Source organism: Aquarana catesbeiana, linkage group LG10, assembly GCF_042186555.1.
Source record: "Aquarana catesbeiana isolate 2022-GZ linkage group LG10, ASM4218655v1, whole genome shotgun sequence".
Taxonomy (NCBI): Eukaryota; Metazoa; Chordata; class Amphibia; order Anura; family Ranidae; genus Aquarana; species Aquarana catesbeiana.
The window spans coordinates 181,420,989-181,445,230 of NC_133333.1; the positions used below are offsets into that span (position 1 = coordinate 181,420,989).

Sequence of the window (24,242 nt, forward strand, 5' to 3'; positions counted from 1 at the left end):
AGCAAAGTTTCTTCATCCCCTACCTGGCAGAATGTATTATGTAGCATATCACTTGCAATATAGTTGTTGGGGCAAAGTCTGAAAGTGCTTATAAGCTTGCCAGCATTTTAGTCACATAGCTCTTAAATGCTCATATATGCTTTTAATTCTGCTATAGGGTTTATTTCATAAAATATTCATCTAGGTCTAGAGAATGCTTGTATGATGACTTTACAAATGGGCACCTCCTTATTTGCTTTTATTCTATAGAGTAAGTCTGAGACTTAGTAACTGAAAACCCCTAAAGCGGACCTGAACCCTCATGCTAACATAAGCTTTTTGCAACCCCCCCGCTGCTCTATCAGTAGTCTAATCGCAATGCTACCCGATACCTACCAGCAGCTCCAGTTTCCTTTAGCACTGGAGCATAGCTGTGATGTTGGGACACAACCGGCTGCTGGGAAAGTGTAGGATCTGCAGAGCCATTAATAAGCTGGTTCTGTCTAAATAAGACTTTGTTAAAATCAACAGTACCTGCTTCCACGTGTTTTGTTGCTGATGGTTGAAGGTAGCTTAGATGTTTACTTCCTTAGCTTGGTCCCTCTGATTTAGTGATAATGGGCGGTAGGATTGGGCTGTAACACAGATAAGGTTTTTAGCATGGTTCAGGTTTGCATTGAATGTAGTTCTTAGTTGTACACAGCAGTGTTGTATGTAGGTATTTCGGAAAACACAACGATCTCCTACACAATTCTAGACTCTTATCCTGGCTTCTCCGGATATTACACACCTTGCTACCCTCCAAAAACTGGGGAAGTCTAATTATACTGGAAACAAAAACATAGGGCTCATAGGCCTAGCGCATTATCCTCAATATGAGGATATATTGAAGAAAATACACTAGACCTGTGCACCCTCTGTTTTGTTGTATGTAGGTATGTAAGCTGCAGAACAAGGATCTTTTTATAGGTAAGTTCACAAAGTTTACATTGTAGAAGACCCCTCCTAAGCGTTTTAATAAAGCAAAAAACAGTGTGCAAAATATGTAATGTTTAGCAGCCTTTTCATTGCCAGAACTACAGTAAATTTTAATTTGATCTGTGGTGTTGTACTCGTCATTTTTGCACTGGTCTGTCAAGGCACATTTTATGCTTTTAAGGATGGCCTTTCCAAACAATAGATTAAATAACATACAATGTTATAATGTGTGTGTTGCTGTGCAAAAGAAGCTGTTGGGTAACATTAGATAAAAGAAGCTATGCTGTGCTTAAGATACTGCACTAATTTCTATGCTGGAAAAACTGAATGGAGATGCTCATTTTGTAGTGATAGACCAGGGGTAGGCAACCCCTGGCACTGGTACCACAAGTGGCACTGAAAGCCTCTCTTGCCAGCACTCAACTCCCTCCCCATCAGCAGAGCAGCGCAGGGAAGTGTCAGTGAGACACTAATGCATTCCAATTTCAGAATTCCCCATGCCGCACCTGCACTGAGGGGGAGGCACTGTGCCCCTACACATTGTAAAAGATGGGAAACATTGGTTCTCTAACTTTGCTGTAACTGCAACCATCAGCTTTTGTGATGGGGAAGAGATTGGGTGTAGTTCTGCTGGGGGGGGGGGGGGGGGGGTTGGTTGAGTCCCTGTTTCCAGGAGGAGAAGGACTGTCATTGACAACTGCTAAAGCCGATCACAGTCTGCTAGCCCCGTCCACCATCTGGAGGAAGATGACTCTTTGTTGCCACTACCAATCTCAGAAAGAAGGAATTTCACTGTGATTGAGAAAACCACAATCAGGTGACAGTTTGTGGAATTACTGTTGAGCCTCTGGGAACTTCATTGAATTTATTCCTGAACCTTTGCGTCACTTGTCCCTTTAAGCCACAGCCAGTGTTCAGCGCAATGAAAATCACACCCAACCACTTTTTCTCAGCTGCGGGGGCCCCAACTTATGATACTGCACACAGGCCCACTGCTTTCAGAAAATGCCCCTGAGCCGAGCTCATTATTGCGCATCCATTCCAGATGCTTGTATGTGACATCACATACAAGCACGTGGGCTGAATGCAAGAGTTGGATCAGCAGGATGAGTGTACCAAGACAGGTAGATGTCTCATCTCTGCTTCCTTTCACCACTCTGCATATCACGCATAGCATAGATGAGAAGAGGGTACAACGGTGGAGCAGATGAGGGTACAGTGGTGGGGAAAATGAGCAGGAGGGGTTCAGAGGTGAAACAGAAGAGCAGGAGGGTACAGCAGTGGGGCAGATGTGGAGGGAGGTACAGTGATGGAAGAGATGAGAAGGGGGTTCAGCAGTGGGACACAAGAGCGGGGGGGGGGTACAGTGTGAGGCCAGACGAGCAGGGGGGTTAAGTGTTAGGGTAGTAGAGCAGTGGGGCAGGTGTGAAAGGAGGTGTATTGGTGGGGCAGATGAGCAGGGGGTTACAGTTGTGGGGCAGAAGAGCAGGGGGTTACAGTTGTGGGGCAGAAGAGCAGGGTGGTACAGAGGTGAGACAGATGTGCAGGAGGTACATTGGTGGGACAGATGAGAAAGCAGGTTACAGTTGTGTGGCAGATGGGTTCAGTGTTAGGACAGATGAGAAGGTGATTCAGTAGTGAGACAGAAGAGCATGGGGATACATCGGGGGAGCAGATGTGCAGGGAGGTACAGTGGTGGGGCAAATGAGTAAAGGGGTACATTGATGGGGCAGATGAGCAGGGGGGTTACAGTAGTGGGACAGAAGAGCAAGGGGGTACAGTGGTGGGAGGGATGAGAAGGGGGTTCAGCGGCAGAACAGAAAAGCAGGGGGGTACAGTGATGGGGCAGATGAGAAAGTAGGTACATTGGTGGGACAGATGAACAGGGGGTTATAGCGGTGGGGCAGAGGAGCAGGTGGTGCAGGTGTGCAGAGAAGAAAGGAGGTACATCGGTGGAATACATGAGCAGGGGGTTACAGTGGTGGGGCAGAAGAGCAGAAAAGTTCAGTGTTGGGACAGATGAGAAGATGGTTACAGTGGTGGGACAGAAGAGCAGGGTGGTGGGGCGGATGTGCGGGGTAGTACAGTGGTGGGGCGGATGTGCGGGGTAGTACAGTGGTGGGGCAGATGTACAGGGGGTTACAGTGGTGGGGCGGATGTGCGGGGTAGTACAGTGGTGGGGCGGATGTGCAGGGTGGTACAGTGGTGGGACAGATGTGTGCGGGGTGGTACAGTGGTGGGGCAGATGTGTGCGGGGTGGTACAGTGGTGAGACAGATGTGTGCGGGGTGGTACAGTGGTGGGGCAGATGTGTGCGGGTGGTACAGTGGTGGGACAGATGTGTGCGGGGTGGTACAGTGGTGGGACAGATGTGTGCGGGGTGGTACAGTGGTGGGGCAGATGTGTGCGGGTGGTACAGTGGTGGGACAGATGTGTGCGGGGTGGTACAGTGGTGGGACAGATGTGTGCGGGGTGGTACAGTGGTGGGACAGATGTGTGCGGGGTGGTACAGTGGTGGAGCAGATGTGTGAGGGGTGGTACAGTGGTGGGGCAGATGTGTGCGGGGTGGTACAGTGGTGGGGCAGATGTGTGCGGGGTGGTACAGTGGTGGGGCAGATGTGTGCGGGGTGGTACAGTGGTGGGGCAGATGTGTGCGGGGTGGTACAGTGGTGGGGCAGATGTGCGGGGTGGTACAGTGGTGGGGCAGATGTGTGCGGGGTGGTACAGTGGTGGGGCAGATGTGCGGGGTGGTACAGTGGTGGGGCAGATGTGTGCGGGGTGGTACAGTGGTGGGGCAGATGTGCGGGGTGGTACAGTGGTGGGGCAGATGTGCGGGGTGGTACAGTGATCTGAGGTGTGAAGGTGCATGAATTGGAGCTGATCTGAAGTGTGGAGTTGCAGGAATTGGGATTGAAATGGGCGTGAGAGTGCAGGATGTTAATTTCTCACTACTAAGGTAGTTTACAGCATTTGCTTTATAAAAAATCCTTTTCGTGGATGAGAGTGTGGAGTTGACATTTTTTTGTTATAAAATCGGCACGCTCAGTTTCTTTGAAAACACTTTTTGACACACTGTGCTTAAAAGGTTGCCCCCCCTGTGATAGACTAAAGAGTGTATATTACTTTGTGAACATTAGACTACATTTGCTACTCAGTTGTAAAATAAACACAAAGATTGTAACATTACAAGTATACATCTGCAGTTAAACATTACATTTCTGTGCCAGAGCCTGTGAATATACTGATGGTAGACAGTGTTGGAATTGCATCCAGGGTCATTATTGCAATCTGTTCATTACAAGTCTGTATTGTGTGCTGAATTAACTGTGCCATTGTATAATCACCAGAAACTGCATTTTCAGGCCCCCCTGTGGCAGGATATGGGATAGCAGCACTGCTTTCTAAGTGCAGGTCAACACAAAGCATCTCATTCATCTAAGCAAATGACTCATGTGCTGCTGACCTGCTTCACAGTGCCAGCCGTAAGCTGCTTGGCCTCCTATAGTGATGACTCTGCATCCCATCGTTGTGTAGATGGGTCTGAACAGCTGTGTGTATACTTTGTGTGTTTATGTTCTCACTATTTACCCCTGCCTTCCTCATCCTAATGTTAACACTATTAATTAATGATTAATCTATTGCTGCTATCAACAAGCGGAAGCACCTGTAGTGGCCTGACGTGTTTTTGTGATGGAGTATGGCTCAGCTGTAGACAATTTTTTTATTATCTAATTGCCTTGATTTTTTTTGTCTTGCTTTTGAGGGTACAACGTGCTAATTAAATGCCATGGCAGCACCACCATTTCTAGTTACCTGAGATAACTGAAAATTATTTGCAGAAGAGAGAGCATGTTAACTAAATTATTAGAGCACTTTGCAGCACTGACCTGGTCTGACTCCCGCTAGGGACATTTGTATTGGTTTCCTGTGGTCACTGTTTTCCACCTTCAGCCCAAAAGAGGTAAAGGTAGGTCAATTGGCTGTTGTGAACATTTGTATGATTGCAATCTGGGCAGTAGATTCTAACCTCCCGTAGAGCAGTGACAGATGTGAAGGGTACAGTGTATGCTGCATAGTGGCATCTGTTTTACATAAATAATGGGAAATGACTGTGCTTGGTCTACAGGGCAGCAATCACACTCTTTAGAATACAAGCTTTCTTTCTAGGTTATGATCCTGTAAAGCGATCTTTTGGCACTGAGATCATATACTAGTTATTTATGATGATCTGTGGTTGCACACGTTTGTGTTTTTCTACTCAAAAATTGCCCAAGTAACGTGGGCATAAATATTCATGTAAATTTTTGGCATGAAATAACTCTTGCTCTTTGAAAACCTTCTAAAACTTCTGAAATCTTGGCAGTCTCTTTGCAATAATATCGTCGGTAGAGTCTTTGTGTGTTTTTCATATTGTTTTTTTTTTTTTTAAAACATTTAATAAAGCAGTATGACAAGATGAAACACAACCTGTCTGGTGTCGTATTCCAACAAAAACCCCAATGTCACTGATCCGTGAACGCCGTGTTCCCACATCTACGGCGCAGGAAAGACGGCAAAATCTTGAATAGAAAAAGAGCAAGACGAGTGCTGAAATCCAAGACAAGCTGTCGCTGTAAAACATTTAGATCTTGTTATTAAGAAGAGGGAGGAAAAAAAAAAAAATCCAAAGATAAATCTAAAAAAGACCACAGGGAGAAACATAGCCAAGAAAATGGTATTTGGATGAACACGTCTTATTGAGCTGCCTCCTTTGCAGGCAGATCAGTCATCAAAGCAGTGAAGAAATCTGTTCCCTCGCTATTAATGAGATTAACTCCCTGTGTGTTGTGTAGCTGGGCTATGGAGGAAGCAGAAGCATAGAACAAATTGGCTTCTGTTTCTGATAATGTAACAAATGACTTCCCTTATTCAGCCTGTTTTATTGCAAGCATTACAGCAAGACTGCTGTGTACGAGCAGCTCCCCAGCCACCTGAAGGCTAATCAGCACTGGAAGTGTTTGGGAGGGGACAATCATTGGTTGTGAGGGTGAATATACATCTGATCCGCCATAACAACCCCCCCCCCCCCCCCAACACAAAGCTATCTCTGTTCCTTCTTGTTGTTCATTCACGCATATCTGAATATTTAACACTCGGTGCTTTGTTCTGCTGAGATACATATTTCTTATCAATTACCATGTTTACAGTGAAGTTACGCAGCAGTGAAGGCTATGCAATTGAAATGACTTCTGTAGCTCCCTATACCTTGCGGTAAAGTCTCCACCGCGTATATAAGCACACGACTGAACCAGCCATCTGTAAACAGATGGGCTACATGTTATTGTAGCAGTAACTGGTGACACGGGTAACGTGATGTGCATGCAGATTTTTGCACAGTCAACAAGTCATTTAAGTGCAGGTTTGACAAATGGTAGAGTTGTCGCATGACTCACAAACTGCACTTTTTTTTAGAATCACTCTAGCAGCTCATCAGAAAAGTAATTTACATATAACAGTGTATGTTGTATGCCTTCACAGATGCAGTGTTAGCCCAAATATTGCTTCTTATAGATATGCCTTGAAAGCTGCGTTAGTGTTACGACTTTTTTTTTCTTCTCCAGAACACTTTACAACAAGGAACAGGTTAATAAAGTCATCATAAACCATGATTTATAGCAGAGAAAATACTGCAATGAGGAGCCACAGAAATAGCATGCTGAAAGGCTTTTTGTTTGTAATGTTTAGGCTGAAATCTAGGCAGATCTAATAAGCACCACATAATGCAATTAGGTATTCATTAAAACATTGTTAAATGTATTTTAATTACAGCTAAATGTTAACATCTTAATTTATCTAAACATCAACTTCCTGTGATCTGTACAGTAGCAATCTGCTGCAAGTAGAAGGGACAGCTCTAAGGGCAAACCAGGTATGTTGTATGCACATATACTAACAAGAGGAGACGGTTGAGTAGAACAGCCTTTTTACCTTTGGAGGATCCCTTAAAATAATATATGGGTCTCATGGAATTCCTGCAAAAATTGATATCTACCACTCTTGATTTATGAGGACAAGGTTAACAAGATATAGATGTATTAAGGAAACAGCATTATTAATATTAATAATGGCAAGACAAACATTATTGATGTGCACACAAATTGCAGATGGTAGAAATGTTAGTCGGTGGGGAAATGCTGGTGTTATAAGGAGGTCAGTTAAAAAAATGTCCCTTTACATTTGTGACAGTATGAAAGTGCCCATTTACCCTTTTTACGTTGATTGCCAATGGAAGAAAATCCCCCTTATATTAGTGGTCATTGGAAGGAATGCCTGTAACATTGGTGATCACTGTAGTTCCTCGAGCGAAGCTATGCAGACACCATCAGGTAGAAAATCAATCCAGCACTGCCTAATGCTCAAGTCATCTCTGAAAGAACCCCAGTGCTCCATTAAACCTCGGTTGAGAAAGGCTGGAGTGGAGTGCCAGTCTTGTTAGTGTGCTGTTGCAGCTATTAAATTAGTAGACTCAGGGAAGAGTTATTTTGACCAAGTGGTCATGTATTTCCAGAATTGGGTTGTGCTGTGTGGCAGAGAAGCCTTAATCACAAACCTGGCTGTCCAGAATTACAAATCCCTTGACAGGTAAAACCATTCCTTTTTATATGTATTTTAACTTTGTACTTCGCTGTTTGCCTGGAAGTCAGATCTCAGTATTGTGATTCATTTTATAAAGTTTTGGCAACTTGTGTGATTTACGCTTTTGGAACATACAAACTGAGCATCTGGTGACAACATGCCACATCAGAGACCCCTAGAAACCTACATGTGGCTCCCAAGAAAATGGTTTTCCATTACCATCAATCCATAAAGATTTTTTTGTTTTCTTCAGGTAGAGGCCCATAGGCATTAGCTGAAAGTCTCGGAAACTGACCATATTAGTCTGTGAGTTGTATTGATATTGCCACAATCCAGTGCTGCTTACGGTGGGTTGCGGGGTTGGAAATCGTGATTGGACAGGTTGAAACGAAGAGTATCCATCTGCTTTTTTATTTCACCTGATAAACCAGCTCTGGTTGCACCTACCTTTCTATTTTCTAAAAGTTTATAGTCTCCCAAAGAGACCTAGCCCCACAGACCCAGGTGCCTTAGGGAAGTCAGATGGTGCCAGCAGTTAAACTCTATGACCACCCTCGGAGAAAACATGTCCCCAGTGCAGGTGAAACCTTCCAGATAGGACAACTGTTATTTCATGATTTCAAGAATTTTAGACTTTATTTCTTGCATTTTTGTAGATGCCCCTATACAGTGTTTGCACTAGGCAGAGCCCTGCTGCTCTCCAGCTTTGTGGGTTATGCAGATAAATGAAAGATAAGAAAATATATAAAATACTTATAAGAACATGCATAAGAAACTATTCTGTCTCTGAGATGTTGGTGTATTGACCTATATTGCCTTTGTTGTGGGGTTTTTTCCAGTGTGTTGGCACCCAGCGTTTTATGTTGGACAGCTCCTGGTAGCTGTGACGCCAAGTGTTAACAGCTGAATTATTGCAGAGTAAATGAAGGTTCTTTGCAGCCTGTCACACTACCCAGTGCTTTCTCTTCACCTCCTGTGTGTATTTTATGCAAGTGATTTACATATAAATTCTTTTTCCTCCACCATTAATACAAAACTACTACTTCAGCAGCCGACACTAACTGCCCATCATTCTAATTCCCCACACAGCAATCTGCATGCTTTCTATTGCAGCCCAGACCCTGTTTTACTGGCTCTGCCGCCAAAGCGCTAAATCGTACTCTGCTCCTTTCCACCAGCACTGTTTTTATTTTCCAGAATTGGATCGTGAAGGCTGTGTCGTTCAGGCAGTTATTTCAATCGAGACATCTGTTTCACGTTCCTTGATATAATGCATTAAAAATGAATTATTTTTAAGAGAAGTATTAACTGTGAAGATGGATCCAGCAGATAATGCATGATGATTGTTCATGTTTTAGGTTATTTTTTTTTATTTATTTTTTTTTTTAGCCTGGGTGGGTTTATATTGCTATAGGTATATGCACTCTCCTGGGTCAGCTGTTACCAAGAAGATACATATGGGAAGTGATTGCTGTCACTAATGTGGTTTGAATCATGTAGCCATTGTTCTTGAGATGGGAATATTTGTAGGCATGGTTCACAGAGCTGAATGAGCATGTGTCACTGCTGTTAAAGATTGTTTGTGTCTGTGTGCATCTCCACATTCTGCTGCTGATCAGAGAAAGGTACCTTGAAGCAATCAAAAGATTGTCATGATTTCTCATCAAGGGCTGTTTGAATGGGAACTCCATAATTCAACATTTATTTGTAATTATGGAATAGGGAACCCCCGAGGATGGAGATATGGTAGCTGCAGATTTATAGCCTTGCCTACCTAGTCAGTGAACTGGAAGAGGACACAGTATGTAGGTCTAGAGTTAAAGGAGTTGTAAAGGCAGAAGGTTTTTTTACCTTAATGCATTCTATCAGGATAAAAAGCCTTCTGTGTGTAGCAGCCTCCCTAGCATCTCCTAATACTTACCTGAGCCCCATCTCTGTCCAGCGATGTCCACGAGTCCCTCTCCCTCCTGATTGGCTGAGACACAGCAGCGGTGCCGTTGGCTTCCATGGCTATCAATTAAAGTCAGTTAGCCAATCAGGAGAGCGAGCGGGGCAGAACAGTAGCTCTGTGTCTGAATGGATACACAGAGCTGCAGCTCGGCTCGGGTGCCCCCATAGCAAGCTGCTTGCTGTGGGGGCACTTGACAGGAGGGAGGGGCCAGCAGCGGTGAAGAGGGACCCGAGAAGAGGAGGATCCAGGCTGCTCTGTGCGAATCCACTGCACAGAGCAGGTAAGTATAACATGTTTATGTATTTTTATTTTTTTTAAAGAGACTACAATAACTTTAGGCTGGCCATACATGGATTGAGATTCAGCTAGTTCTGCAGAGACTGGCTGAATTTCGATCCATGTATGGACAGAGAGGACTTCTGTACAACCGTCCTATAAGACTTTCCCCGCTCTATCTGTGCCACTGGCTATAGTCTGCAACGCTGATCAGTGAATTCTGATGGCGAGGAAGTCTCCCGGCTGTCGGAATACAATAACTCCGTGTGGAGAATTTCCCTATCCACATCAAGTGTTTGAATGGGAAAAAGGGAGTCGGTTTTATTTTGAACCCATTGGTGGAAGGAAAAAACTGGTTAAGTCCTTAACCTTGTGAGATTCAATTGCACATATCTATTATGTTTTTAGTCCATCGCAATGATGGATGGTTTTACTGGCCAATAGTGAAGTGTGGGAGGGGCTCACAAAATGCAGCATGCATGCGTAATTTGCTTTTGCTAATGCAGCACTTTTAAACGCTTCATGGCAAATTACCCTTCTGAGCATTATAATTGGTGGCAGGTTTCTCCATGTGCTTTTGTGCAGACACTTGTCATACGCTGTAACAACTTCAGAGGGTGCTGCTTAGATGTTTAGAACAACCTGGTCTGTGTTTTGTCAGGCTTGAATTCTGGGTCTTTCTTATGATGTAGATGCCAGAAACCATGGGGATTTACTAAGCAGGCCAGTCCTCTTCACTAGATGCCAGGAGGACAGCTAGAATTACTCAGTGGGTTGAGTTAGTTGATTGAAGTCTGTTGATTGTGTGACTGCCCATTAGAGGCCAGTTGGATGTGCAGTCATAACTGGTCCAACTTTAGGGCAGAAAATCTCTGAAGCACTCCAAAAACCTTGAAGGGTCAGTATTAGTGCATTTGTCAATGCAAAGAGGAGGGGGTGAGCAGTGCTGGTAGGTAACACTTGGCTCCACATAGCTAGGGAGAATACTAGTGACAATCTCTCTAACACCCCTCCCTCGTATCTGCATGCCACCATACACATTAGATTGTTAATCCAGCTCACTGTTATCTCATGTCACTTGGCTTTTTTTTTTTTTTTTAAAGGGATTTCTGGCTTGGTGGTCTGTACACACCATCATATGGTAGTCCACACTGTGTGGTCCCAGACTGAATGTGCCCCTACAGTGGCTGAGCATTTGTGGGATGATAGCATCAGAAACCTCATAGACACATCTGTGGTATTGATATTAAAAAGTTTAGAAATATCTGAAGGCTTCCCAAGGACATAAACATCTGTCCTCCTTCAGCAGCCCCTGTTTCCTCCTCTTATTTTGTTTCTGTGGGCGAGAGGGAGATTCTTGCTCTGCTTGTGTTGGGTAATTAGATTTGAACCATGTAGCACAACTGACATTTCATGCCAAATGTCAAGCACCGTGAACAACTCCCCCTCTCCAACGGATTGCCTTTTCTGTAGGTTTAAGGCAGGAAACTTTAATGGAAAGTAATTACCACAGCGCATACTCGATGATTAGTTAAATGCATCGGTAATGCCCTGAGTTGTTGGGTAACGGCTTGATGCCTGAATACAATGGTGTAGAGCTGGTTTGATTTACAGTATGCCTGTGGTAACCAGAGCAGGAAGAAAAATGCTTTTTAAAAGCTGTGGTGTATTGCTTCAGGCCAAAACATATTGGAATAGCAGTACAGAACACATACTTTAACATTCTTCTCTATGCATGTGTAATTGCTGAAGGTCAACAGCTTGTGCCAGCACTGTACTGAGCAATAGAACTGTGTGGCACTGTTTTGTCTTGGAGTTAAACCTAAAATACAAGTTAGCTAATGTGTATGTATATCAGGTAAAAGTGTTATTAACATTCCCAAATCATATCTGAATTAATATTTTAACGCTGAGCTCCAGGCAAATACACATACAGTTGAAATACATATACGTAAAATGTTTCACCCACTAAAGAATTTAAATAATTTCAGTCAGGCTTGTGATCCAGGTACCTTACTGGACCTATGAATTAAAGCCTTAATTAGCACCCAACCCGGCCTGTAATTGGAAAATAATGGAGTAGCAGCACAATGATTAGGTCATCCCTGTAATGATGCACCCTGTCTTAATTGACCAACCAATGTGGTTTGTGATGCAGGAAAGAAAGTGGGAAGGAAAGTGATGGCTTAGTCTCCAGGAAGTACATCTGTCCCGTCTTCCTACTGACCTGTGGGATGGTCTGTAAAATATGGTTGCAGTGAATTATTCATAGCTCGTCATTCAAGCTTTCTGATTTTAGTGCAGTTGCAGTGTTTACTTGTGGAAATTATGTCACTGATTGCTTTCACTTATTGCCTGAATTGCCCTCTAAGGTAAGGTATACAAACGCCGATATGATGCCCATCATGGACCTGTCTGAGACCTCTTCAATTTCCTGGGGAAGTTGTAACAGACTGCCTTTATTTTTGTTGGAAATCGGGGTCCATTTGCTGACGGGTGCGTGGTGTATATCTATACATTGGCAATGTTTAGTTGTACACCACAGACTTCATGTTATTGGACCACCCTGAACACCCCTGTAGATCACATCTGCAAACCTCTCCTTGGCCTCTAGCAGCTGATAACATAAGCAACAGGAAAACGGAAAAGGTGTAAATGCAACATTTAATTGTGCGCTTTTTTTTTTTAAAAAGAAGTTTTTATTTTTAATGTAAAAGACATAACATTTGAAAGCATAAATGCGGACGCAGCCGATTTAATAAACATACGTACAGAGAAATGTTCGGTTGAAATAGATTACATATGAAATAACGTGACAATAAGCAAATGATCACTTAGGTTGTTATACTCTTGTGTTCCTAGCGTCCAGTGAAAACTATTTGTGCACTTTTGTTTTTAACTAAAAGGCAGGTGAACCTAAATTATAAGTTGGTTCCTGAAATAGCAGTAGGTAAAAAAAAAAAAAAAGACTAAGAAGCTTATCAAGACTGAATGTGTTTGTAATAAAAATTGGTTTCTGAAGGAGGTGTTTTTCCTCCTGGCTTCCTGCCAGATATCCAGCTGAAGGACATTCAGTCTTTCTCACCATAACATATCTGATGACTGAGAACATTAGCCTCTAATAGGGAAATATCTTGCATGTACCAACGTTTTATTACTTTTTTTTTTTGTCTGGTTTTATACGCACAGAAAACTTTCAGATAAAAAAGGAGTTTACAGTGTTTCTCCTGGTGAGGTCAGTGGTCCAGATGTGCAGAAGAACATAATTTATGTTGGAAGCACAGGTGCTAGCTGACCACTAGGACATAAAAATGAGATGGATTCTGATAAACTAGGTTGAAATAACCAATATGAAGCTGGACCCATAAAATGCACACATGTGGGACATTAGTGGAGCATAGGCATGCCACCAGCATCCTACAGTGCATTGCTCAGTGCCACTGCAACCAGGCTGTGTCATGTGGAAAGAGGTGTTGAGAAACCGGGGCTATCCATGTGGAAAAATGAGGGTGCTTCTATGATTCAAACCTAAAATCCCACATGTGCATAGTAAATGTGCTCAGAATAGAACTTTATTCCAGATGTATATTTGCTGAATAATGCATGTTTTTATACTGCTAGTATTAGTTATAATTCCCCAAAGTCTATCTATCTTTCTTATAACTTCTCATCAATCTCCACATGTAAGAAATTAGTTTAAAGGTGGGCATCCTAGGAAACTTGGGGTGCCACTCCAGTCAAACATCCTCCAACTCCGGTGACTCCTACTCAAGGGTGCAGGTGTCTAAGAAGCCCATTCATCGACTCTTGAGGCACCTCCATGATTAAGCCCTGTGGACGTGGCAAAATGCATCAGGGCTGTGACCTGTGCAGAGTTGGGCTGAAGCGTCTTGTTGATTTACGTGGGCCAGGTTGGTATGCGGCTGTGTTTTTCAATAAAGGTGGGCATGCAGCATTGTGCTCCATTGAGACTTTCTTCCTTTGCACAATAGTCATCCTAAAATGTTTTGGGCAATAGGGCCTGGAAAGAGGCCACTTTAGGCCATTGATCAGGGCTAAAAAAAAATCCCCGGAGCCTGAGAACAAATATTTCTTGAAAAAGAAAAATATAGATCACACTTTTTTTTTTTTTTTTTTTTTTACCACTTGCTGCCCATGCCGATTTTCAGCGCTGTCACACTTGACTGATGACAATTGCTCTTTCATGCAACACTGTACCCAGGTGGATTTTTTTTCCACACAAATAGAGCTTTCTTTTGGTGGTATTTAATCACTACTTGATTTTTTTTTTTTTTTTTGATAAAAAAAGACAGAAAATTTTGAAAAAAACAGAAGTTTTTCATATTTTGTTATAAAATTTTGCAAACAAGTTATTTTTCTCCACTGATGAGGTGGCACTGATGGGCACTGATGGGCATGATAGGCTGCACTGATGAGGCGGAACTGATAGGTAGCACTGGTGGGCATTGATCAGGCGGCATTGATAGGCAGCATGGAGAGGAGGCACCGATAGATGGCACTGGTGGGCACTGATTAGCAGCACTGGATGGCACTTATAGATGTAACTGGAGGGCACAGATTAGCAGCACTGGTGACCGATGTCCCTCTAACAGAAGCTGGTTAACGGCTTTCTTCTTTCTTCACGCTGACAGTGCGAGGGAAAGAAAAAGCCGATAATCGGCTTCTGTTTTCTTCCTCAGTCACCTGTCATCGGCTGACAGTTGATCACCTGGTAAAGGGCCTGCTGTGATTGACCCTTTTTCCTCGATCAGTGATCAGCCGAGTCCCAGCGCGGTAATGGGAGGACGTCCATGTACGCCCCCTCCTGGCATTTTAAGCCGCCGCTGTAGTCGTCTTTTGACTATAGCCCGGGTGCGAAGTGATTAAAATCTTTTGAGCACTGGCTGGAAAGAAAGTGGAAGGCCCCTATTCGCTCTTTGCTGCTGAATTTCCGCTTGGTACTCAGTAAAGTCTGTTTTAACAGCACTGCAAAGCATCTACAGGGTACCAGCAGTTGGCAACGCCTCTGATTTCTGCCCCAACCTTTCTTTGGACAACATACAAAGATCTGCATTATGATGTTACATCTAATAAAATACATGCTGTGTGGGTAATTGTTGCCTATGCATGATATGGAACTAGTGTTATGGCACAGAATGTGATGTTAGCAATGTTATATAGGTCTTCTCACACCTAATAGAATATATTGGTATCTTTCCTGTGGAAACAGGCCAGCCCTTCCAGCTTGTTACTGATGATAGATTTTTAATGCCCCAGAGCAAGAGTTCCATTTCTGATGGCGAATTTACATCTTCACATGAAAACAAGCCATTAGCTGTTATGAAGCACCTGGCTGTGTTGGTGCCAGTGGGAATTGTAGTGCCGTCTTCAGTATTGGATCTAATTAGAGGTGCTCAGCAATGTGCAAGGAGCTTTGTTGGTTAGTCTATGCTTTCTGGAGCAGTGTACTTCTGAGAATTAAAGCACTGTTCAACAAAAATAGAATTCACTAGTTTTTTTTTTTTTTTCTTTGAATAGTGTCCATCACACAGTGCCCACACGTCATTGCTAAAATAATTGCCTTAGTGCCGAGAGATTCTCAGCTGTGCTCCTTCACATCACATTCTTTGAGATTAGCTGTCTGGTGGTGGCCCATCAACCAAACGTAGCCATTCATGTTGAGTTTGTGGCCTTTATTTGCTCTATTTTATGGTTGCAGTATCAACACCATCTGTTCAAGCATATATTTATAATACACACATTATCCCTACACATAACAATCGACTGCAGTAAAAAAAATTTCAGCTTGCTTTATTTTTTTTTTCTAATTCTCCTTTGGGTCTTAATGTTTAGCTTTATGACGGACCATCCCTTCTCTCAGTATTAGGTTTCAGTGCATTTGAGGAAATGTATAACATCCATTTATGATGATAGTGATAAGAATGATTGAAATGTTATGCTGAAAATATCCTATTCCCATGAAAGTCTGTAGTGAGAATAAACTTTGGAATATATGAAAGTGTTTCATCAAAATGCTAGACTTTTAAGCCCTAGTTTCTAATGTGTGTAACATCTTTCATAAAGGATGTATTTTTATAACTTGGTGAATGTTCTCCTGACAAACAGATCTTTCCAGGTCTGTGGCAATAATGGTCAAAAAACATTGCAAAAAATAAGTTTGGATTCTTTTGCGTGGGACCTTAATGGTGGGTCACAGTAAGGTTTTGGGGTCCCTGGATTATCATATGCTATTGATCAGGCTTGGAGCAGACACCAAAAACCAATGAACTGATGCTGCTGTAATCAATACAATTATAGGTAACCTTTTGTTCTGTAACCATTTATTTTAGGAGTTTCTACTTTTAGGGACAAAATTTAACACCCCTACTATCAGCTGTTTTAGTAGTGCTGCCAAGCAACACCCAGGCCACCAGCCCTTGGCAACACAATGAATCCCAACCACGACACTACCTGCCTGGAGTTTGCATGTTCTCCCTGTGCCTGTGTGGGTTTCCTCCGGGTACTCCGGTTTCCTCCCACACTCCAAAGACATGCTGGTAGGTTAATTGGATCCTGTCTAAATTGTCCCTAGTATGTATGTATGAATGTGAGTTAGGGACCTTAGATTGTAAGCTCCTTGAGGGTAGGGACTGATGTGAATGTACAATGTATATGTAAAGCGCTGCGTAAATTGACGGCGCTATATAAGTACCTGAAATAAATAATAAATAACACAATTTATGTGCTGTCGCCTGCCATCTTTGAAAAATATAGTGGAATTCCCAGGTTTGCCAAAGAAAGCCAAGAACTTCTGAGCATCAGTATCTGATTAATGGGGTACAGGGTGATATACCCTTGCTGATCACTAGGTGGAAAGGCAAAACATGTGAAGGCTTTATGCTTTCTCCATAGAAATCTTTAGGGTTTATTCAGACTTGTGTGATTTACCACATCCACATGTGTACTAGAAGTTTTCTGTCCAATTAACAGTACAAAAGACACCTAATTAAAATAAAGCTTATTAATGTGCTAATTTAAGCTGTTGGTCTCCTGTCTTGTTAAAAAGGTGGCCCCAATTTTTTTTTTATTCTAATCTAGCCTGGACAGAAAATTTCTGAAAGGTTTCAGGTTTGATGCTTGGAGAGGTCATATATTGCCTACCAGTCAGAATTTCCTGGGAGCAGTGTTTCCCTCTGTTCTGTGTTGAGTCTTGGATCCAACCATATTTAAAGCCCAGAGCATTCTATTCTCACCAGGGCTCACACTCCATTAAACATGCTGATTGATTGTAGAAGCCTTAACCAAGCCTTCTCATTTCCTGTCTTCCATTACCACTCTCCATCAAGCTGCCGTCTCTTTGTGACCAGGCGTGTCCTCCTGAGATAAAGCATGTTCCTTACAGAAAACCTCTCCTGGTTGGAATGCTTATTATATCTCACTGGTTGAAAGATTTGATTTTCATTTACATAAAACCCTAATAAGCCAAATGTTGCGCCCCGTGGAATAGCAGCCAGTCAAATGTTGCCTTTGTGGTTGAAAGATGAATTCTGGTTTGTTTTGGTTACTGCTGAACATTGCTCTACATTGCTCTTTGGATCACCTACCTAAAGGGAAACCATTTTTTTTTTTTATCTGGAACTGAGCAGCTAATGTGATTGATTCGAACACTGTTTAATATTTTAAATACATTATTTCTACTTATAGTTTTTAGATATGTTTACGTTGAGGAAGTTTTATTCATTATGTAGGCAGACTTGGCTTTCTGCTTAGTACTAAACAGTGACTATGCTTTGTTGCTGTCTTGTCCATTGCTGTAGGGAAAATGGGCTTTCCAGTAGGGTAACTGACCTTCTCTTAGCAGTTTTTAAAACAAAGCAGACATGAAAGACGGAGGCTGCCACTGGTGACCACCTTCTGAAAATGCCAGTTTCCTGGACGTCTCATTGTTCAGGACCTTCAGACGTGGAGCATAGTGTTCTCAGAAAGAGAGGTCAAGTAGTAGCTTTCCACACTTCCTACAGTTTTCTGCTTTTTAGGCTCCATTCACACCTGATTGTGGGTGAAACCGTCGCAATCCCAAATCGCTGCAAAACACGGGACGCGTTTGCGATGCAAATACTTATAATGACACACCAATCGCGCCGCTTGACGCTGTCACCCAAAAAAAGCTCATGTTCCTTTTTGAGCGACATGCGATTGCAGCGCGATTTACCGTATGATAGGGATGCCACTAAGAAGTAATGGCATCGCAAACGCGTCCCACAGCGATTCTGACTGCGATCAGGTGTGGATGGAGGCTTAGGGAATTGCCAATACAGGTGGTCACTAGGGGTAGCATGACAGGCCTGTGTATAAAAATACATTAATGAAACATGGAACAGAAACCATTTAAAATAATGAAACTCAGATCAAAACTTTTAGGTAAAGGTTGCAAGATTACCTGAGAGTATGAGTAATGGCTACAGGTTTTTTTTTTTTTTTTATAGACCCATCATCAGTTTCCCATGTGTTCTGTCTGTAATATTTTATAAACATCTTTCTGTAGATTAATTTTAAATCTATTTGATTGATCTGCCTGAGCACTGAAGATTAATACCTTTCCTTCCTCGTTAATAATGAGTTATTCTGTGGCAGTCTGCAGAGAGTTGCTGTATAGAGCTTGCACAATTAACAAAGACAGCTTTCAGTTTATCTGTTCGGTAAATCTGTCTGTTGTCAAAAGTGGTTACTTTTTTGTGATATGGCTTGCTTACTCTTTCTAAAGTTTTATTTTGTGGTATAGAGCTTGTGTATGTGCAAAAATCTCCTTTGGGCGTCCCTGCCCTTTGTCGAGTGCTTAGGTAATGTACAACATGTCAAACCTTATTTAAATTCATTGCTATGTATGTGCCAACTACCTTGAATGTGCCATTCATTCATACATACAGTGGTTGTAAAGGCTGAAGGTTTTTTACTGTAATGCAAGCAAATACTTGCCTGAACCCAGACCTCGATCCAGCGTTGTGCCTGAGTGCAGCAGCCCTGCTCTCTTTCCATCCTCACTGGACTTGGTGAGAGCAACGGAAGCCTTTGGCCCCAGCTGCTGTCAATCAAATCCAGTGACAGGGGGCAGGGACAAGCTGCACTGTGTGTGTCAGTGTACACCCAAAGTGCGGCTCAGTATTGAGCCCACACGAGTGCCACCATAGGAAGCAGCTTCCAATGGTGGAACACAGAGTGTCAGAGGAGGACCCCAGAAGAGAAGGATCAGGGCTGCTCTCTGCAAAACCATTGCACAGAGCAGGTATGTATGACATTTTTGTTATTGAAAACATAAATTTACACACAACTTAAAAACAAATTTATCACTTTAATGGCAAAGTTCATCTTTTCGGACGGAATTTCATTTTTCACAATAAATAGAAACCTTTTCTGATGTCCTTTCTGCCCAAGCCATTCCAATGTCCTTATCTCTCACTTACCTATTCCATGAAAGCTTTTTTTTAATTTTGTTTTATTTCCACCCATTTTCCTACTACTTCCTTTAAAGTGTTACTAAACCCAGGACCCTGCATTCACTATATCTGGTCTGCCACAATACACAGAAAATGGAAATGCAATTATTTTAGTAAATGGCTTTTCTTGTCAGCAGTATATAGCAGTCTTGTGACTTCTATCATTGTTTGATTAAAGCTTTTAGGAACAGTTTTCATTCTCCTCTGACTGTCCTATGAGGCTGCATGACCCCTGACCCTCTGTCTGGGCAGTGCTGATTGGCCCTGTGCTGATCACATGCACCCCCTCAAGAAGAAAAAAAAAAAAAAAACTGTAGCAATACACACCAAACTGAGCATGTGCAGACTGACTCCAAAGGCTCTGTCTTATCAGATGGATTGGGGACAGTGGAAGAAGGGGAGGATCAGAGAAGACGGGATCAAACAGCCTTTTTACACAGTGCGGAGGAATAACCCCATAGGTTCCACAGTGAGTATAACAAGCATGCTTTACTGCATATACAGACTGATTTTACTGTTGTGGGTTTAGTAACACTTTAAGGTGACCATACACAATACAATCTGATTGTACAATGTCCTTTAGATCTATCATCAGCTATGTGCAAGAGCCTTCCTCATTTGGTACAAGGTAGGTCTTCCTATTGCATAGTTTTGGTAACTCTAAAGGAAATTGTACAATCAGATTGTATAGTGTATGGCCAGCTTTGTGCATGGAAGGGAGACATTCAGCTGTCAATGTTCTTGTAATCCAGGTCCAGCTCAGGGAAGGGGAGATGGTGTGTAAACACCAATTTCATTTTCAGAACCCCATCCACACAGCGTAGTTGGAGTGCATGTGTTTTGGTGTGATTTTCCCACGATACACAAACACAGCAAAATAGTTCATGGGGCATTTTGGAGCATTGCATGTGATAAAAATGCATATTTGCTTCCACATTTCAGGTGCCGTTAAGTATTGATGGCACCAAAAGCACAACCAGTTCAGTTTAGATGTATAAAGGTAGCCATACACTATACAATCCGATTGTACAATCTCCTTTAGATTCACAAAAACCTTATGGGAGGACCCACCTATCTATCCATCACTTTACAGTATATAGTTGTACCCAAGTTGATCAATCGGCCCCTTTTAATGGTCTGAATCGATTCAAACTGTGTATCCGGCCTTACAGTTTTCTCATTCTAAATAACAGGTAATAGAGGAGTTTTCTATAGGAAGCTGGGTAAGGATTGTCCTAGAAGATAGAGAAAGCTTTTTCTTAGGGAAGCTGGAATTTAGAGGAAGAAAAATTGAACTTTAAGAGACAAAAATATATTCATTCTTTGAAAGAAATTGTGTATATAAAGTTTGGAGTACATTAGTGGTGTGTATGTATGTGTATATATGTATGTATGTATATGTGTGTGTGTGTGTGTATATATATATATACACACACACACACATATATACACACAGTATCTCACAAAAGTGAGTACACCCCTCACATTTTTGTAAATATTTTATTATATCTTTTCATGTGACAACACTGAAGAAATGACACTTTGCTACAATGTAAAGTAGTGAGTGTACAGCTTGTATAACAGTGTAAATTTGTTGTCCCCTCAAAATAACTCAACACACAGCCATTATTGTCTAAACCACTGGCAACAAAAGTGAGTACACCCCTAAGTGAAAATGTCCAAATTGGGCCCAAAGTGTCAATATTTTGTGTGGCCACCATTATTTTCCAGCACTGCCTTAACCCTCTTGAGCATAGAGATCACCAGAGCTTCACAGGTTGCCACTGGAGTCCTCTTCCACTCCTTCATGACGGAGCTGGTGGATGTTAGGGACCTTGCGCTCCTCTGTATTCCTTTTGAGGATGCCCCACAGATGCTCAATAGGGTTTAGGTCTGGAGACATGCTTGGCCAGTCCATCACCTTTACCCTCAGCTTCTTTAGCAAGGCAGGGGTCGTCTTGGAGGTGTGTTTGGGGTCGTTATGTTGAAATACTACAAGCTGTACACTCACTACTTTACATTGTAGCAAAGTGTAATTTCTTCATTGTTGTCACATTATATAATAAAATATTTACAAAAATGAATGTGAGGGGTGTACTCACTTTTGTGAGATACTGTGTGTGTGTGTGTGTGTGTGTGTGTGTGTATGTGTGTGTGTGTATATATATATATAATGTGGTTGTATATTATAATATAGTGTCATTTTTTTTTTTTTTTTTTTTAATCCGGCACATATTAAATGGTATTTATTTTTATAATGTCCACTTGCATTCAGAAGTTGGTTTAAATTGCTGGGCTTAAGCACATACATGACTGTGTCAGTGATGGGAGGCCCTCCTATGAAGTCAGACACAGCAACATCTTGTGAAAAATGTATAGTTTCTTTAATTTCTTTCAAGGTATATGTGTAAGACCAGATTCATGCAATTAAAGTGTGTTAGTGCTGGATTCTCTGTATAGCTTGTCATTATTATATTTGTACATCAGGGAGGCCATATTTGCTCATTACATGCTCATTGCCTCCTTCCTGCTTAACCGTGATACACAATGGGGTTAAATTACTAAAACTGTTCAGTACAAAATCTGGTGCAGCTCTGCGTAGAAACCAGTCAGCTTCCAGTTTATTTTTGCCAAAGCTTAATTGAACAAGCTGAAGTTAGATTGGCTACCATGCACAGCTCCACCAGATTTTGCACTCTCCAGTTTTAGTAAGTCAACCCCAGTGGTTGTAAGATATTCTATCTCAGCAGCTGCACAGCAGTTAGGTAGAACCATTGTAATAAATAATCCACCCTACCTCAAGCTAAATCTACAATTCCCCACATTAGGAGACGGTTGCAGAAATGTGGAATTATCAAAAGTTAATTTAAGATTAATTATATAAAATTATAATTCAGAATCTGATACTATAAAATTAAAACCTACCTTTTCTTTAATTAGAGGACTAACAGTTTGCCAGAAAGTACAAAAACAGTGCTGGTTTTTTATATCGGAAAGCCCAGCATACTTTTCAAATACATTTTTGTGTTACTTTTTTGGGGTTCGCTGCGTACACACTCACGGCGCATGCGCGTTTTTGTTTTTAGATACTAGCAGAGCATTTTATCTGTATGCTTTTAAGGAACGTTTTATTGTATTGGGACTTTTTGTTTGAATAAACCATCAAAGGAAAAAAAAAAAAAAGAAAAACTTCCTTCCCTTTCTTGGATAATCCATCGAATGCTGTGGAAGTGGATGCTCATTGGCGTGCGGCTCCTGTCCCTTCGGTTGTCCATCGGTGCGCAGCACTTGTCTCCTGTGAGTGCGCCATGGAAGTTATTCCTTATTGACGCCAGCTGGTCATTGTGAGAGAAGTGAGTCCTTAACAGTGTCTCTACTGTCTCTACTAAGCCTGATTTGACCCCCCTGAGAAGGGCGGTCGCAGGCTTTCTGGTAAGCCTCCATTATTTGTTGAAAGGTGACATGCAGCACAAGTGGTGGAGAACACAGATCCAGGGTCATGTATCGGAATTCTTTCGTTGGGACACCTTCACTTATGAACTTTTCTGTTGTCACATTTTGTGTTTCATTATGCACGTATTTTCTTCAACACATTAATTACGTATGGACTATTTTTTTCACTGGATGTTTATTATTTTTGATCATGATTAATTTTTATATGCTTTATATTAGTGTAAGCCTACACATATTCACTTGGTAATTATTGGTCTATTATCCAGCACTGCACTTTTATTTATACATTTATCTCTCTGTGCCCTATATCAGGGTTATAGTGCCTAGCAGCAGGATATCCTTCACGGTTTATTTTAGTAATTCACATGTTTTTATTTATCATGCACCTAACGCAATTCTTTCTTTATAATCAAATACATTTTTTGTGGTAACAACCACTTTAAAGTGGAGGGCCACCCTAAAATAAAAAAAAGTGCATCAATATTTAAAAAAAAATAAAAAACATTTGAAAAAAAAAAAAAATTGAACTTTGAAACCCCTGTTAGGCAATCTTCCTAATCTGCCTCTTCCGCGGCGCTTCCTCCTCTTCGGCGAGCGGCCCTGTTGCCTTCTGGGACGTGTGTGTCCCAGAAACCAACGGAGCCATTCACAAAGCGCCGCGTGACTCGCGCATGCACAGTAGGAACCTGGCAGTGAGGCCGCAAGACTCCACTGCCTTTTTCCCTTAGGATGGCAGCGCCTGCCGCCGATCCGATAGGCGTATCGGCCTCGGGGGGGCCGGCATCGTGGGCTCGTTCGACAGGTAAGTTTCCTTATTAAAAGTCTGCAGCTACAGTGTTTGTAGCTGCTGACTTTAAAAAAAAACAAAAAACGGCCGGAACACCGCTTTAAGATATTTCACTGCCAGACCCTCCAGAAGGCACAACACACAGGGTAAATGTTTTTCTAAAACGAAGCATGTAAATACCTTTTTACAGCTATCTTCAGGCCAGTCACGTGACTCCCGGCCAGTCTCGTACTCCGATCCAGGGCTACTGTGGGAGGGGCCGAGATCCCCCTCTGACGTCCCGCAGTAGCACCCTGAAGATATAGTATTGACTCGTTATAATAGAGGGGCTTGCAGTGATAATTGGTAATCTTTGATTTTTTTTTAAATAGCGGCGGGGGTAGACAGAGACACAGACATGGGAGCTGACAGGGAGGGAGAGGGTGAGGGGGAGAGAGGAGAGCTGCGGATGAAGGCGCACAAGCTGACCACGGTAGTCGGGCTCAGCAGCCATGATTATTGTGGTCAGCTCACAGAAGGGGGCATAATGTGGCAGGGTCAGCCAAGTTTTTTACAGTTTAGAGTGGGGCAGATTAGACAGACCAAGCACTGTGCTGTTTAATCTGCTATAAAGGAATAGGATCCTTTTTTTTTTTTTTTTTTTTTTTTAGGGTTACAAACACTTTAATGGATGCAATCCCTAACACACTTGTAGAGTTCCGCCTCCATAT

At 42.3% G+C, this 24,242-nt stretch overlaps 1 protein-coding gene across 8 annotated transcripts in view; it reads left to right on the top strand.

The window, feature by feature from the left end:
* Window positions 1–24,242, top strand: part of RERE (arginine-glutamic acid dipeptide repeats) — a 498,077-nt gene that overhangs the window by 331,374 nt on the left and 142,461 nt on the right. For 7 of the 8 annotated variants that reach the window (XM_073603026.1, XM_073603030.1, XM_073603029.1 and 4 more), the window contains exon 4: window positions 19,666–19,761. The exons of the other annotated variant lie outside the window; for it this stretch is intronic. In XM_073603026.1, the coding sequence (XP_073459127.1) occupies window positions 19,666–19,761 (96 nt within the window). The remainder of the gene's footprint in view (window positions 1–19,665; window positions 19,762–24,242) is intronic. 8 annotated transcript variants of the gene reach the window in all.